At 31.9% G+C, this 18024-nt stretch overlaps 1 protein-coding gene across 6 annotated transcripts in view; it reads right to left on the reverse strand.

Moving 5' to 3' along the window:
- LOC111424168 (AF4/FMR2 family member lilliputian) overlaps positions 1 to 18024 on the reverse strand; it is a 219508-nt gene that overhangs the window by 47560 nt on the left and 153924 nt on the right. For all 6 annotated transcript variants that reach the window (XM_071200624.1, XM_023057612.2, XM_023057609.2 and 3 more), the window contains one exon: positions 3495 to 4100. In XM_071200624.1, coding sequence (XP_071056725.1) covers positions 3495 to 4100 — 606 coding nt within the window. The remainder of the gene's footprint in view (positions 1 to 3494; positions 4101 to 18024) is intronic.

Genomic DNA, 18024 nt, shown 5'->3' on the forward strand with positions numbered 1-18024 from the left:
CCTTTTCTTAAAAGACGCATGACAAAACCCGAAAGTTTCTAGTGTTAGTTCTAGTTTTAGTTCTAATTTTAGTTCAATCAAAACGTTTATAATACCATAAGATCTAGGTTCGTTTGACCATAAAACCAGGTAAATCTTGAAACACTTGCATCTCCTTGTACAACTTCTAAGACGTGACTTAAGTGCAGCCGTGACTTTTTGGTTGGGGGAAAGAATTTTAAAACGAAAATCATCAGTTATTTTGTGAGAACTATTCTTCATGTTTAAATCTATTGGAGCGATCTTCAAATAGAAAAATGTCTGCAACAGATTTTTGTACTCTCCTTTATCAATCGAAATATTATAAATCAAAAGGTAAAGGACCTGTGAATGAAATATTATGTACAGATGATAAAGTTATCATGACCAGCAATTATTTTCAAAGGAGTGAACACCAATGCGAGTGTAAAGCATGCAATAACAAAACTAGAACTCATGTGAATTTACTTCAACTAGAAACAATAAGCTACTATTATACAAGCATCTAATCGGCGGTGTCCACAAACATGATTTATTGATCACTGTTTATAAAAGATTAATTTCTTCATCAAAATAGACTGAAGCGTTTACACATTCTCTGTACTTCGTTTTACTAATTCATAATTGAAATACCAACCCAGGTTAAACAATTATATCCCCAAAGAATGGAGGTGTATATTGTCGATGTATTGAATCATATTATATTATGTATCGATCAAATTTTGATAAAAACAAATTCGTTAATTTTTACGTTTTGGTTTAAGGAGTTAAAGTGGATTAAAGCCCTAGATTTGCTTATATCTGATGATTTCTGAAAGTGTTTACTAAATAATGTCAAAATGATGAATTACCTCTACTTCTCCGTTGATGAAGGTTTAATAACTCAAATGACATTTTATCATCTTGTATAATTCTGGTCGTAGTTTTTTCAAAATATATAATCATTTCTTAATTTCCCACTGAACAGTACAGCACCTTTTTCCAAATTAGAACTTAAATGTTTTTGCAATCAGATATCTTTTCATTTATACTTGAGTAACCTTCACAATTAATTTCCAATTGAATCTTGCATCTTTATACACTTCGGTATTTAAATTATCCCTCCAATCTGGTTTCCAAATCTTTTTCCAAAATAATTCCTAAATCTTATTATTACATAAAACTTTGAATTTTTATGCAATCTTACACAAAACTTGAACACTTGTACACTTAGATATACAAATGTTTTCCAAACCTGTATCCAAACGTTTATCAAAATGTAACTTAAGTATCATTGCAATCTGATACTTGAATGTTTTTACAAACTGAATTATCAAACTGATATCCCAATTTATATCCATTTACATGTCTGAATAACCCTCCAACCTCGTTTCTTAAATTTACATCTTTTTGAAATCAGATATTGAATCTTTCTCCAAACTGACATTATACTGGTACATGAATATCTATACTATTGTGTTATTTGGATTCGCATTTCAATTATAACATTTAATTTCGGGCAATGAAAAAAGTATTAATAACAGCTGCAAGACGCGTAATGCATAACACAAGTGAATTTAAGAGAGTCTGCGAAAAGTAACATGTGTTGGATGTGTATTGGTATTGAGTATCGTTGGTTTAATGCCCAAAGGTGATGAGTTTCAATCACTCTCAGTTAAAACCTTGGGATTGTACCCATTTTATACACCTCGTGTACACAATATTAATTAGACATTGACATGTTATGTTGTGAAAACTAGAATCTTACGAGAAGGAAATTTTTACATTACCAGGCGATTTAAATCACTTGACGACTTTTTAATAGAATAGATTTATCTCGAACAAGAAAATTTAGATTAATTATCATGACAATATGACTTATTCGTAATAATACATAGTAAGATGATGCGTTAATTTTCGATTTCGATCACGTCACCATCTACATTATAGGACATTATTCACCATCAGAGCAAGAAAGTTGAATCTCGTATAACTCTATTAACCTCAGCATACAAAACATGAAGATTTTGATGCAATAACAAGTTTGGATGTAACGCTGATGGTATAAAGAATTATTTATAACACAATAAACTCTCCCTGGACGCTTGGTCCTAAAGTCTACGAGATCTAAGGAGATCGTAATTAAATACGATAGATAATAAGATAGCTGTCTTGGTGATAAGTAATCTCAAAACCATTCTTAGTTAAATTCGGTACCCCGCCAATCGATATCGCCAAGCTAGTGTAAAGGGTTGGTGAGGAACGTGATAGCATCGCCAATTATAATTTAATTTTACGGATCTATGCATGGTCAGTAGTTGGTTGGTCTCTGTGAACATATTAGGACAGACGATCTTTCATTGAAAAACTTTAAATTAGCAGTTGTTGACACTCTGTTTAGATCAGGGAAAAAATTCCTTAACAGGACATCTGCTGTGATGCAAATCATATGCTGTGATGTATTCTCATTCAATAAATCAAAAATATAAGAGTATATAGGAAATAAAAATTGTTATTATTAAGTACTAATTTCGCAAATTTATAAATGTAATCGTATCATCAATAAACATCGATTTCCACTATGATTTACCGCATTAATAGTTACTACCCGAAGGAATGGTGGTAAATCCAATTGAACTAAATTGCATCTTGCAATTTCTACTAATGATCTAATTTTTCTCTCGGCTACTCTTTTGTTAGGGAGTATATAGCGTCGTTAATCTTCGTTTAATTCCTAAGAATTTATCAAAGCCTAGATTCTTAACACCTAATTGTGTAATTGAATAAGAAAATTTTGCTTGATTTTTTGATTACGAAAGGAAGTTATTTTTAAATAATTGAGACGTTCAATGGTATTTTAAATAAAGAAGCTTTTCTAAGAAGCTACTCACTTGAATGATTTTGAATTTTAACCAAATTTCATGTGAAGTTAAACAATTCATCACCTGCTTTAATTCTGAACTTTTAATAAACAGAATTAGATCAAAATATGCATTTTCTGGAATTATTTTTCCTATAAATTCCCACAATTTTGAATGAGTAAAGCTTTCGTTTGCAATTTCAAAATATCCCAATTTTATTAATTGTTCAATTTTGAAAGTTGTGTTTTTTAAAGATGTTTTTAGAACATATTTGAAATAACTTTAATTTTATCTTTTTTATAATTACAATATTTCACAATAACTATTCATTATTCCTTTTTTATGAATAATAATTAATATTGTGATTGCCAAATTTCTGCCAAGGTCTGAATATTTAATCGAAAAAAAATACGCAATGACTAATGTTTTCGGTTTAGCATTCGAAGCTTCTCCGAGCGATTGATATCCTATTCGATTTGTTTTTAATTGGAGTTCTCATTCATCAGCAACACCTAAAGCTGTCGAAAACCTGATGTTTCACATGAAATCGTCAGATTGATAGCATTTTCTGGTTAAAACCGAATCATTTCTTTTGAAACATAACTTTTAGTTGTAATTTCTTTTTTTTTAACTAACCTGATCGAGAGGTATCCTCGGTAAAGTACGTGCTACATTGTGCAGGCGATTGGAAGGCATCGGTGACGTAGAACTCCCATTCCCCCCATTGGGAGGTCCTTTCGGTGGATGTATGCCGTTAGACCGATGGTTTCCATTCCCATGTTTTCCAGGTTGTCCAGGGTATCCACCCCGTCCTTCATATGGTGGTTTTCCATCCGAAGGTTTAATAAAAACCCCACCTCGTTGGTGCGTTTGTTGATGATGACTTGGAGGAGGTGGTCGGCTATTGCTTTGTTGCTGCGGCTTCTTGAATTCAGGTGGAGGTTGGAGTCGCGATGAAACCGGCGGATTTGAAGAGGACGTGGAAGAGGATGAGGAACTTTGGTGTTGTTGTTGCTGTTGATTAGGTCTTGAAGATGAAGATGGCGAAGATGAGGAAACCGAGTTTGTGGTTCCGACGGGGCTTTTTTGTGAATTTTCTATCATAGGGGTCGATAGAATACCCGTGAGCAACGCCCCACCTCCTTTTAATAAGGTACTTTCCACATATGGTACCACTCGTTGGTATTCGCCAAATTTGCTGATTATTTTTTGTGTTAATGGATCGCTTGAGGATGGATTTACCTGAAAAATAAATTGAGATAAATAAATCTGGTCATCTTTAATAAATGTTCTTTCAAAATTAAAATAAAGTAATGATCGCAAGGTTCTTTAAACCTTCTGGAAACTAAGAAAACAAGCTAAACTTATCCTTCTCTATCAATTTTCTCTCTCGTTTCCTCCTTCACGTTTAATATCGCGAAATTCATTAGTATTCCGCGGACGATCGGTTTCTATTCTGTATTATAACGAGAGGTGGTCGCAAAGTGAGTGAAAAAGCGGCTGACTAAAAAGGAGGAGAAAGAAAAGGAGGAGAAGAACGACGAGAACCACGGGTTCGACGACGAAAAGGAAACGAGGAGGACGGGACGAGAACGCCCGGTACAAAAGCCATTTACCGGATAAGGATATTTACGGCTTTCGTGGCGCTCGAAGACGTCCTTCGTTCGTTCCTCTCTGTTCCGCTTTGGACGTTGCCGCTCTCAGTTTCTCAACCTCTCAACAACACACTAAAATAATGAACCAGTTAGATCCGTATCAACTTTTGTATCAAAATTAATTTTTTTCTAAAGAAAACAATTTTTAAGCATTAATAATCAGTATCATTTAAGAGAAACTTATTTTTTATTTCTGATATACTTTTATTTTTTATTTCGAAAATGAAAATTGTTGTGTGGCAATAAGTATTACTCACTTATATTCAGTGACTCGCGCTCGCTCACTCACCGGGGGTCTATTTATAAACCTGGTGGCGGGTTTGTCGACCAACTTGTGCATACGTAGCCAACACATGTGACGATGAGAGAAGAAGACGACGGGAGACGTGAGCGAGCACGCGTTCGCATTCGAGACAAAAAGAAGATTTTATTCGAGAAAGGTTCAAGTTTTTGGGGGGAGGGTTCGTTCGTTTCAAGAACCCCAAAACGCACCGCGATATAATAATAACACGGTTACCATACAGAAAAGAGATTTAAAAAAGTTCTTCCAACGGATCTGTATGACAATGAAACGGAAAATCACGATATGTAACATCCGGTTTAAAATATACAACAATCTAACGATAAATAACAATTAAAACTAGAACTAAACTAGACCTAGAATTAGAAAGTTTCGGGTTTAGCCGTGCGTCTTCAGGCTAAACCCGAATGTTTCTAATTCTAGGTTTAGTGTTACTTCTAATTTTACACTAGCAGCACTATCACTAAAACTAACACCAGACCTAGAACTAGAATCATTCGGGTTTAGCCGTCTTGAGAGACGTGCGGCTAAACTCGAACGATTCTAGTTCTAGGTCTAGTGTTAGTTCTAGTTTTACACTAGCACTATCACTAAAACTAACACAAGACCTAGAACTAGAATCATTCGGGTTTAGCCGTCTTGAGAGACGTGCGGCTAAACCCGAATGTTTCTAGTTCTAGGTCCAGTGTTAGTTCTAGTTTTAGTCCAATAAAAAATATACAACAATCTAAAGCTGAATAACAACTAAAACTAGAATCATCTCTCCATAAATTTATCCGATAGATAAATTTTCGCTCTTAGCCAATGAGAGCACTTAAAACCGCTGTAACCATGGTAATTATCCCTTAGATAGTTTGTCAGGAGGATTGTAAAAGTGGACCTAAAGGTGTAAATTATCTATTTGAGATCAGAGAACTTGTCAAAGCAAAAAGGATGAACTACAAGAATATGGTAATAGTCGAGGTTAAAATAGTCAGAACAAACTATACTTAACAAGACGCGCAAACTCAGAAGATAAAATCAAAAACGTAAAGAAGAATTTATGAGCTCGTATCTAGAAGAACTGTTAGCATATGAAGAGACCGATTGTTCACTATTGAAGGCAACCAAGAAGACCAATAGCCTTGTAATCTCTAGATCTCCAATTAAAAACAATAGGCCGTGGGCTACAAACAATAAACAAATTGTAACGTTGTTTGCTGAACATCTGGCTGAGATCTTTACTGCCAATCCTCTGCAAAGCAATAATGACCAATATTGAAAATCATAGAACAGACAACAACACACCATTTACTGCTAAAGATCTAGTAGAACTAACCTGAACTCAATGAAAGCTCCACGATTCAACTTCATCAAAGTAGAAATCTACCCTTAGATAAAAATGATGGAAAGTTGCAGAGGTTATGAAAGTTAGAAATGCATATTGCCAAAGTTAGGAAAGCAACGTATGATGTTAAATTTTACAGACCGATTTCACAATTACTAGTAGTCTTAAAATTCTTTAAGGAACTAATATTCAAAAGACTGAGTCCAATAATAGAAACTGATAACTTAAACTCAGATTATTAGTTTGGATTAGTGGTGGAACGGATAGTTGCCAAATATCCGGCTTTGGTCAGATATTAAAAACCTATTACTTAGTACTCCACCATTCACAGGAATTAGTATAATAATAATAATAATAGTTTATTGGCATAAAAGAATACTACAATATAAGTAATACATTAAAATAACTAAGTATAGAGTTTGCCAAAGGGTATTTCCATCAGTAAGCCAAATTATGGCGTCGTGGTCTTCCTGGAAATCCCATACACAAAAAAAAGCAATATAAAAAAAAACAAAATAAAATAAATAAAGTAATAACAAATCAAAATTAAATTCAACCTGAAGCAATTTTCGTGGCCGATAAGTAAAAAACGAGAAAAATATAAAAAATGAAGAGCCTAAACAAATAAAAATTAATAAATGTCCCTAACAAACTAAAAAGAAAATATATATATATATATATACACTAATTCGAGTTGAAGGTAGAACGATGCGCTAGTCATTAAGCAATTTAAGACGCAGAGACTCTTTAAAAGTGCGAAACGATGGTTGAGCAAAAAGCAGACTGTACTTATTTAAAATACATGCCGCGTTATAACTAAAAGACCTCTTGAACAATTGGGTACGGTGACGAAGAATGTCAATGAGGTCCTTACGCCGTACATTAATATTATGAATGTCCGTTCTGTAAGTAACTTTGTTGGTGAGGTAAGGTGGTAGCTTACTTGACACAACTTTATAAAGAAAACAACCAAAATGTAACTGACGACGACTTGACATACTCAGCCACTTCAACTCCCCCAGCTTATACGATACTCTCTGACGTCGGCGTATACCAAATATAAAGCGAATACAAGAATTCTGAACTACCTGAAAACGTCGCGCATCATCAGTCAACAGGCAGTGGCCCTAAATTGTGTCACAGTATGTAAAGTTGGATAAAATTACAGACTCGCAAAGATTCTTTTTAATATCGGCGTTCAAGACTTGCCTATGAGCAAACAGCATTTTCAATTTTGCGTAAGCACGCCTGATCAGTTCACTTGTGTTACGTGTAAACCTTAAGCTGTCGTCAATGTAAAGACCAAGATCCTTGACACAGACCTTCCTCTCCAATTCAATTCCATCTATAAAGATATGGGCCATATTGCTGACAAGTATCTCTTTTAGGTGTTGGACACTGCAGATAATAATCAAGTTCAACCCCAATAGGTCTTTTTTCATTGAATACAACTTTATTTATATCAAGTTTGTCATTAGCAATCTCATTGTAACAATCACAATACGATATATAAAATATCTTGTTGCAGTTTAGTCTACTTTTCTTCTCTTCGCTTATAATTCATCATCACATTCATTACTAACATAACTGTCGCTGTTATCACTTTCGATTATTAATTAAAGTATCCTCTTTTTAATGCAACAAACCGTTTTGAAAAATCACTTTCAGTTCTTGAGAAAAAAATTTTTGAAATGATCGACAATTTTTCCTAATTTAGCATATTTCACCGATTAAGTTTTAAAAGTCGTATAAAATCTAGTTCTTGGAATATGAGTAGGTATCAAAATTTCCCTAAAGTGTTAATAAAAGTATCTTATTTCCAATGAACCAACCCATGTTGAAAAATAACTTTTAGTTTTTGAGAAAATAATAATTGAAGTTTTGATAAAATTTTCGATGTTGCAATTTTCATGGATAATTTTCAAAATTCGCTATAAAATTAATTTCTTGAAGGATCCTTGTCGAAATATCACCAATTATTAATTAAAGTATCCTCTTTTTAATGCAAAAAGCCGTTTTGAAAAATCACTTTTAGTTGTTGAGATATAAATTTTTGAAATAATCGACAATTTTTTCGAATTTTGCAATTTCCGCCGATTAAGTTTTAAAAATTCGTATAAAATCCATTTCTTGGAATATGAGTATGAACATTTCCCAAAATGTTAATAAAAGTGTCCTCTTTCCAATAAACAACCAGTTTTGAAAAATAACTTTTAGTTTTTGAGAAAACAATATTTGAAGTTTTGATAAAATTTTCGATGTTGCAATTTTCATCGATAACTTTCAAAATTTGTTATAAAATTCATTTCTTGCAGGATCCTTGTGGAAATATCGTCAATTAAATCAGCATCAAAAAAGTTCATTTTGTATCTTGGATCCAAATAAGTTGACATATCCTATCAGCTTTCTTATTAATTTCATTTTTATTCAAATATAGCAGAAATGTAACCATAATGGCTAGATAGATATGCCGGATAACCGGATATCCGGCCGAAGGGGATGCCGAATATCCGGTATCGGGCTTTTCGCAAAATCACTATCCGTTCCATCACTAGTTTGAATTAACTAATATTTATTATTATTATTAGTTAGAACTTTCTAGGCTCTAGTGTTAGATTTACTTTTAATTCAATAAAAATATACAACAATCTAGCGCGGAATAACAATTAAAACTAAAACTACCGTCCTTGATTTATAAACCGCGATATAATAATAACACGGTTACCATACAGAAGAGATTAAAAAAAGATCTTCTTCCAACGGATCTGTATGACAATGAAACGGAAGATCGCGATATGTAACACGTCCGGTTTCATACAGGATACCAACTTTATAAAACGATGTTATAAAGAATTTTAATTTTATCATTAGACATTTTTGTTCGAGAAATCCCGTATACATCTCGTTTTATTAGATTTTGGATTGATTCCAAATATTATAAATCTTTTTTTGTTCCGATAAGAAACTTACTCTGGAAGTGAATCAAGGGGATTAATGTACAAGAAGTTTCTTATAACACTTCGCGTTCTATTATGTTGCAGATGATAAATGGTCCAAATGTATTCCAAACAATAGGATTGTCCGGAGCAAAGAATTATATCTGGGTTATTGTTTAACAAAATGTAATTTACTCAATTTTTTTTTGAAAATGTTCCAAACGAATGAGCTTTAAGATACCTAATTTGAGTTATTCCAAGCTTTTCTTATCCAAAATGAAACGTAACGATCCTATTCGATTTTTAAGATGTAAATAAGACACCTGTTACCAAAGCAATCAAATTGATACGATAAAAAATCTGCAAAAACAACCCTTTTAATATTAAACTATTCAGAAGCTGGTTAAAGCAGGTGTTATGCAAATCATTTAAAATTACCCTGACGGTTATATCTGATGGGCTAAAGGCGTTTAAGTCGGTGTTAAGATAAATATCTTTTACTCGATCAGACATTTATCGCTTTTATATTTTATACAGGACGTTTCCGATAATCTAAAGGGGGATATTAGTAATGATGTATTTTATTGAAATTATTCCAAAATCTTATTGTCAACTAAAAAATGTTTATTTAATAATAACTCTAGTATAAAAAGTTATTTTTATTATTATTTTCGATTATCGATCCTTGTACCAAAATGGATTTCTGTCGAAATTTTCCATTTATTGAAAAAATGCGAGAAAGCAAAAAACAGCACTTATAACATTATATCTCAAGAACGAATTGAGAAACGATGATGCAATATTAAAAATTTTAAAGTAAGGTGAATTAAGATTAAATGTATCATCAATAGCGTCTTATTTTCCAGAAACATCGTTATGATTTTTTTAAACCCAAGTCTGCATTTTGAAGTATATATACTATTTGGTAGTTTTTTAGGTTATGTAAAAAATTAGAAAAAACCAAATTTGGAGTGTTTATTTAGAATTCTTAAGCAATTTTAATGGTACAAACAGTTTTTTGATACCTCGATTAGTTTTTGAGAAATTAATATTTGAAATTAACCTAAAAAAATTACCAATCATATTGACATTTTTAGAGCGAATTTCGAGTTTTCTTTTCTGAGTTATGTAAAAAGTTGGAAAAACCAAATTTGGAGTAGATGTTACTATAAAAGCCGGAACTACAGTAAAACCTAAGATTTTCCAGTGAAACCTAACATTTACCAACTCTTAATGGTAAAAGTCCGAAATGTTCTGTGATCATCGTTCATTTCGAACTTTTACCACCATCAAGATGGAGGGAAGGAGTATTAAAGTTTTGGCACAGTGTTCAAATAACAACACCTTTTACTTGTTGTGCAACAATTCCATTGATATTCTTATTATCTGATATAACCTCAGATTATTGTCATCACATTCTGCCTTGGAGTAGATGTTACTATAAAAGCCCGAACTACAGTAAAACCTAAGATTTTCCAGTGAAACCTAACATTTACCAACTCTTACTGGTAAAAGTCCACCATTTACCACCATCAAGATGGAGAGAGGGAGTATTAAAGCAGCTTTATACTAAGAATCAGTTTGCCTCATGCTCTGAAGACTTTATAAAGATTAAGAAGTGAGTCTTCGAGAAGTTGTCAGAAAATTGTCGATAACCGGAGGACAAGGAGATTCAAAAATGTAACTGCCTCAAAAAATGCTTACCAAAGAAATGCACTTGCAAGTCATCAGGGCTACTTTGTAATTATAAATGTCCACAATAACTCTTCGTGTTGTAACAAATAAAATGTTTTTTTTTTACTATTAATAACTAGCAATTTATTATTTGCCCTCTTTTAATTTGTTTAAAACACCAAATAATAAGAATAATACTGATATGTTATCTTAGCCAACGTAAGCGTTACGTTTGTGAGAAGATTATTTAATTTTTGTTATTCATTTTTACATTTAAAAAGTATTTTGAAAATGTTTCAAAAAAATACGAAATGATAATAATTTAAGCAATGTAAAAATTTGATAGATGGGTAATTTCATTACCAATTACGAACGTTATTGGTAAAAGCCGGAAAATATATCTCCTGCTTAAAAAATCCTCACATTTACTAACTCATGTTGGTAAATCTTAAGATTTACTAGTTAAACCTAAGATTAACCGTATTTTGGGCTTTTACAGTAATATACATACTTAGCATTCTTAAGCAATTTTAAAGTTGGAAAGCGTTTGTGGATATTAAGAATTGTTTTTTAGAAATCAAATGTCTTTTCTCGTTTTTTAGCGTAAACAATCTTTTCTCAGTTAATTTCAAAAAAACATAACAAATCAGAGTTTTAATTAATTGTTATAAAATTATCAGCATTTATACATTTATTCACCAGCTTTTTAATGAAAAAGACCGCTTTTCGTAATATCTTTTAGTTTTTGAGATATAAACTTTTAAAATCGATCTTAAAATAAAGATTTTTTGCTGTTTGTGATGTTTTTCTGCCGTGACTTTCGTTGAACTTTCTATAATATGAAGAAATAGCTCGAGGAAGCAAACTGTTTCAAGATCAGAGATAAAAAATTCTGCATTAAATTATAGAGTGATGAATGCTTATATACTTTGTAAAACTTACTTATTTAGTTACTTAGTGTTAAAATTACTCAAACAATATAAATAAAATTCACAAGTTATTACATGATTTCTGTGTTAGGTTATTCTATGTATCATTATATTATGTTGTTTTTCTGAAGATTGTAATTTAATTTTACCGAAACCGGTACCAAGTATTAATCTTACAGAAGAAACGTTGAAAGTGATGAACTGTAGTTATATTGTGTTATATCATTATTGTTGTAAAAACGGGCTTTCTACTTTTCAATCTTTCATCAAATAATATACGAATTGATTAACGGTAGTTTGTCGATTAACTCAAATGACATTTTGTGCGATAAAAAATTATAAAAAATCGGCGATAACGATAGTTTCTCCTTATGTTACATTATTCTTTTTACTTTCTCGGATACACGAGTGTATAAAAAGAAAGTATGTATTCCTGAACACCCTTAACTTCATATCATATTTAATATCATGTGTGTAAATATGACACCTGAATGGAGTAATTAGCTACGGCGACGAAATAATAAATTCAATATATTTAAATATGCAAATTAAACAATTTTTTGTTTTACACGTTTCGATGTGAAAAGGTGAGAGTGTGTTACGCAATGTTTTGAGCAGATGTTGGAAATAATAAATTTGTATAAAAGAAAATAAAAATTGAAATATGTATCCATTAGTTTTATTTTTGGTAATAGAATTTTCTGCAGATAAAGAAACATCTTCTAGAATTCTTCACTTTTAATATTACTTTTGTTCCAAGATGTTTCAAGAGTATCCGAAACTTAATTTTTTTCGTTACTCTATCCTGTTCTTCTTTTTGCATTCTTACCAAATTCTTACCTTTTCCTGGGTTCCTCCTTCCCCCTAACAAAGGTTTTCCTAGGATGTTAACACCGTTTTTTCACCCATTGAGCTAGCGCGGGATTATTTCTCTCTTATATTGTTCAAGCTACTTTTTTTCTTCTGGCTTCTTAACGGATCTTTTAAAGTTACAAACTCTTCACTATCACCAGATTCCCTGTTTCTCGATTTTTCTTCCCTGTCTGCGTGTAGTAAAATTACAGCAACGTGCATATGTTGACAGCGATAAGAGGGGTTGGGTTGGGTTTCTGATTACCAAGGTGCTATTCTTTATACCATACATGGTTGGTACACTGTGTCTAACATTAATTTTTTTAGAGCAACGCAGAACTATAATAATATTAGATAAACGTTTTCCATCGAGCAAACATCCTGTATTACATCCAGCTTATATTTTTTTGATAAGTCTTATTTAATTTATAATAAGCGGTCTTAAACAGCAATATTACGCATTGTTTAGAAACTAGACAGCACTATGTTGCACTAAGTTTGTTTAGTTAACTGTCACTAACTTTGCAAAAGATTCCTTCAACTAAAATCAAAAATTACTTTAAGAATTTCTTGTTAAGACACAATTTCTAGTCGTTTCACACGTGTCCATGAAAATGTTTAAAGCGTATATCAACGTACAACGTAAGCAAATTATTTCGTTAGTGTTTCCAACTTAACTCTTTTCTTTGGCCTCGCGGCTTCAAGACAATCGTTGCACAGAGGGATTGCACCGGAATCGTATTTGTTTAATATTAGATAAAAACCAAAATACTATCGAAGTTCGGCGTTGTTTCTTTGACGACCAACGAAGCCAAGATATTTCTTCACCACTTTTAATGCCCTATGTTTGGCAGAAACAGCTGTACTACAACGTCTAGATTTTGTAACAGTTGCTCAACCTAACAAACCATTCTAAACTACATCAACAAAGTTAGATTGTTAAGTACCCAGGATTCTTCAAAAAACATGGACTATGATGTAAATAAATCTATGAGAAGCAGTGTCCATGTGGAGAATAAGGTCCCATGCCAAAAATTGTATTGCTGTACCATCAATTCCTACATATCTCACTGGACAAACTTCGAATTGTGTGCTTTGCACAATTTTGACTTGATTAGCAATTCTTAACCTTAAAATATTGACTCTAGGGAAATAACATCTCCGAAGAAGAAGAACTTTAATTCTGTTTAACTAGATGAGCGAAATAAACTTTAAACAAGAGTTTAGGATACTTATATCAAATGTCATCTCTTCTGACGTTTCTGGTCTTCGCATCGCTTTTCCCGTTATTGTTGTATAAGTTATTCTATAGATAATTTATGTTTTGGCACAGTGTTCAAATAACAACACCTTTTACTTGTTGTGCAACAATTCCATTGATATTCTTATTATCTGATATAACCTCAGATTATTGTCATCACATTCTGCCTGATTCTTACTTTCGTGCTTTTTGATTCGTTCGTGTTTCTTACTATCTCAGCTTTCTGCATTTAATCTGGCTTTCTTAATTATTCTGACTTTTCTTTTCTAGAATATAATATTTTCTGTTTGAATTTGTTCGAGTTTCTTTCTCCTTATCATTCTAGTTCCTAGAAAATATGTGCGTTTTTATTGTTTTTTTTACCTCTTAACATATTTCGGGTTATTTGCTTTCTGGTTCCTTGAATGTTACTCGTTTCTTCACTATTTCCAATTTCCTTGGTTCTTACTCGTTTCTTTGTTTATTTTGAATTCTTTGTAGTTTTTTCATTCGAACTATTCTGGTACATTTTAGATTCATAATTGATTTCAGCTTCTTTATTTTTGAATTCGTCCATGCTTTTTACTTTCTCTGCGTTCTGGCATTTCTTTTCTGAAAAACTTTTCTGTAATCTTCATAAAAGGCATTTTTCTATTTTTTTATCTTTTTAATTCCTAGGATACCGTTAAGTTATTAGTTTGTATCTGACTTGTTTTTAGCAACTTTCTTACACTTCTTTCTGAATCTTAAATGGTGTTAGTTTTTTTCTTCTCTTTATTCTAAATTCTTTCTTAGTTTCTTCATTCTGTCCATTTTGGCATCTTTCAGATTTTTAATTGCTTTTAGCTTCATTCTTCTTGGATACATGCTCTTTCCGTATTTGAGTTTCACCGAGTCCAACTCTTTGTATCCTTATACATTTTTGATAATTCCTTGTTTGTTTCTCCCTTCTGAAATTTTCAGGCTTCTTCCCCTTTATCTACAATTTCTTTTGGATCTTAGTATGCTTTACGTTTCAAAAACTTCATTCATGTTACCTCCTTTGTTTTCTAACTAACAATGTAACTTCCAATGTTATGGCTTCTTCGATTTATCCAGCTTCCTTACTTCTCGCTTTTTCTTTGTCTGTTAAACTTAGCAACATCTTAATGTTACTGGTACCAAGAGGAATTTAATAATATATGCGCTTTTTGATGAATGAATTTTTTAACAAATGACCTAATCAGATCAATTCATTTTTAAGTTAGAATCAACGAGGATCTAATCTAAATTAAAACGAATTATTAGAATTAAAATCGCTAAAATTTATGTTGGCTTATATTTGACCCTCTTTGTAGTATTTAATTTAACGATATCCACGTTTCACCGCATTCAAAAGGGGGTTAGTGACGTCAGTGAAGCCGTAAGAGGGTTGCTGTGGCACGTGATCGATCCGCAAAGGGTTGTTCCGTGAAACCCAATTGTGTCTCGAGTTCCGAGACTGACTTTAATTCGCGTTTAGTGACACGTTTTCGGAATTGTTAGTAAATTTAACGATAAAAATGATATTTATTTAAATTTAAAAGGAAATATGGAAAATTTTATAGTATTCGATTTAATCCCACAAATATTTGTAATAATCATCAAGTATTATCGTGGTTGTATATGTTAAACAATAAAACAAACCGACAAATTACGTAAAAAGCTCTCTCTCCGCGTGTTGGTATCTTGTTGGTAATAAGTACGGAGGTCTTTTAATTATTAATTGACGCGAGAACGTTGATTACGTTTTGTTTCAAGGTTTTTAATTTGCTTTTGTAATTAAAAAAAATCTCGGTTCAGATTTATTTGTTTATGTCATTTAAGTTTATTTCGTATCATTTTCATTATAAACAAAAACATCGATAACGATTTTTTATAACTGTTCTTAAAATATATCGTGAAATGAACGTCTTTTGAACGCGGTAATAACATCAAAGTCACAATTTTACATAACTGTAACAACCATTTGTTGTTGCTGTCCGAACGAAATTATTCCGGATTTTCTGGAATAAAGTAGTTTTACAGTTAGTCATCCTATTTTCTTTTTTTAAGATTCTTTTTAATTTAGTTTGATATTTAAAGTTTTGAAACTAATTTATAAATTCCCTGATTATAAACTTGTTTAAACGTTCTCGATATTGTTGTTCCACATAGATAAACGATTGTTTTCTCTTATCTTACAAGGTATTATCGCAAAAATAATAACACAATATGAAACAGCGGGAATTCTACTCATTTTAATGATACCACACTGTGCTAGTATCAATTTTCTTTTATAAGAAAGGCACACAACAAAAGGAATCTTTCAAATCACTTATGTAACTCGAGAAAACTGTTATTGATCGTAAACATGACAAAATGTAAATGATGTAGGTTGTTCGTTACGAGACATAGTTGTTGTTAATAAACCAACTTATTTTTTTTTAGTAGTGACATAAAATGTTTATTATATTAATCAACGATAAGTAAGGAATAATGTTTTAAATTTTTTTTTTATTAATGTTAGAATGTCAATATGAAAAAAGGTCACAGACATGAAAAGTTAGAGTAGTTCCAATGTAAATTTGCGAAGTAATTCCCCTGTTGCACTGTAACCGTGAACACAAACTAAATTACAGTAGATAAACCTGTAGATTACGTTTGGTGCGTGCGATGTAGTTTTTCGTTTCAACGGACTTTATTTATGGGATTGTTTACGTGATAAAACCTAAATAAATTACACACCTTTTCGTATCGAACGTACACAGAACTTGTAATAACAACCTCTTTATTATTTTTTAATCTCGAAAAAATCCACACATCAATACGTAACCTGTACAATTAATAAAATTCATTATAATTTCCGGGTTTTGCAACTAGAATTAAATATTCTCTTAGACCAGACGTCGTCGCCTCTTTTAAAACTGGCTAAAGGAGCCATGAGGATAACGGCAGACACCCGGAGGTCACGATCCATTAACTCGGCAGCTTGGTATGGTGTTCAAATTAACACGTTAACTTCCGTACCGACCTACGCAAGACTACCGAGAGAACAGCTTTTTTTATGTAACATATTTTTTTATTTTCAAATATCCCCGGGGGATCTCTTTCTCTCTCCTTTCTTTTAAAAACATTTTGCATTTTGCGGGTGATCAAAAATAGATTTTATCTGTTAAACTAACCTTGGAGAGTCTTTGCCAGAAAAAAATACTCTTTTTCGAATTATCGACTTTTTTTGTTGAAATTGGAGTTATGGAAAGTAATTCTTTGTTTAGGTCGTTGATCTTTGTGGTAAAAAAGAGATTATTACAAGTAAAAAAACAATTAAAAATAAAGAAAAATAAAAAGTGGTTAAAGTGAAAGAGTCGTTTTAAAAATAATATTGGATGAAGATAAGATTAGAAAATGGAAGATTGACGATAAGAAATTAGCGCCAGGTAAAAATAGTTATTTGAGGTTTATTTAGTGTTGTTTGTTTTTTCAACTTTTTCTTTTTTTCTTATATAAATGTTTGCTCATCGGAATTAATCGGAACCGTGGATAATTTCTTGGAAGTTTTGAATGTATGCCGGGTTAAATAGTAAATAGGTCCGGGAACGCACTAAAAATGTTATTTTATGAACGAGCAAAACTTTTGCTAGTAAACAGAGGTGTAAAAACTATGTTTACATGTCTTTGGTGAACTCTGCCTCTCCTGCGCCATTCGGACGGCTTCTTGCTGCCAAAATATTTGCACATGCCGCCAGTGCTAAGATCAGGTCCGGTCTTAAAATCTAAAGTAGGTCAAAACGTACACGATTGCATAAATTCAGAGACACATTCGACCTATTTCAGATAACTAATAAGAAAATTATGAAAGAAAATTTAAAAAATCATTATATTTTTAATAAATTTTTTGATAAGATTTCTTTTATTTTTATGAGTAATAAAGTGTGGAGGAACTTATTATTGATAAAAATAACCTTTAAACGATTTATGATATCAATTTGATATTAATATCGATTCATGACATGAAATTCATAGCTGAAATTTTTAAGATTCTATTTTACGTCGCCAAAATGGTAGTGATTTTACGATTAAATATTTTCAGAGGTATTCAAAGTTTTTGAGGGTGATGATTCACAATCATTTTGAATAACTTGATAGTCAGCAAGAGATATTGGGATACACTGAAAGACATTTGGAGTCATTCTGATGAAAGAAAGGATTAAAACTTGCGAAAGGAAAACGTAGTACGAAGAATTGGGAGCCT

This window comes from Onthophagus taurus, chromosome 11, assembly GCF_036711975.1.
Source record: "Onthophagus taurus isolate NC chromosome 11, IU_Otau_3.0, whole genome shotgun sequence".
Lineage (NCBI taxonomy): Eukaryota > Metazoa > Arthropoda > Insecta > Coleoptera > Scarabaeidae > Onthophagus > Onthophagus taurus.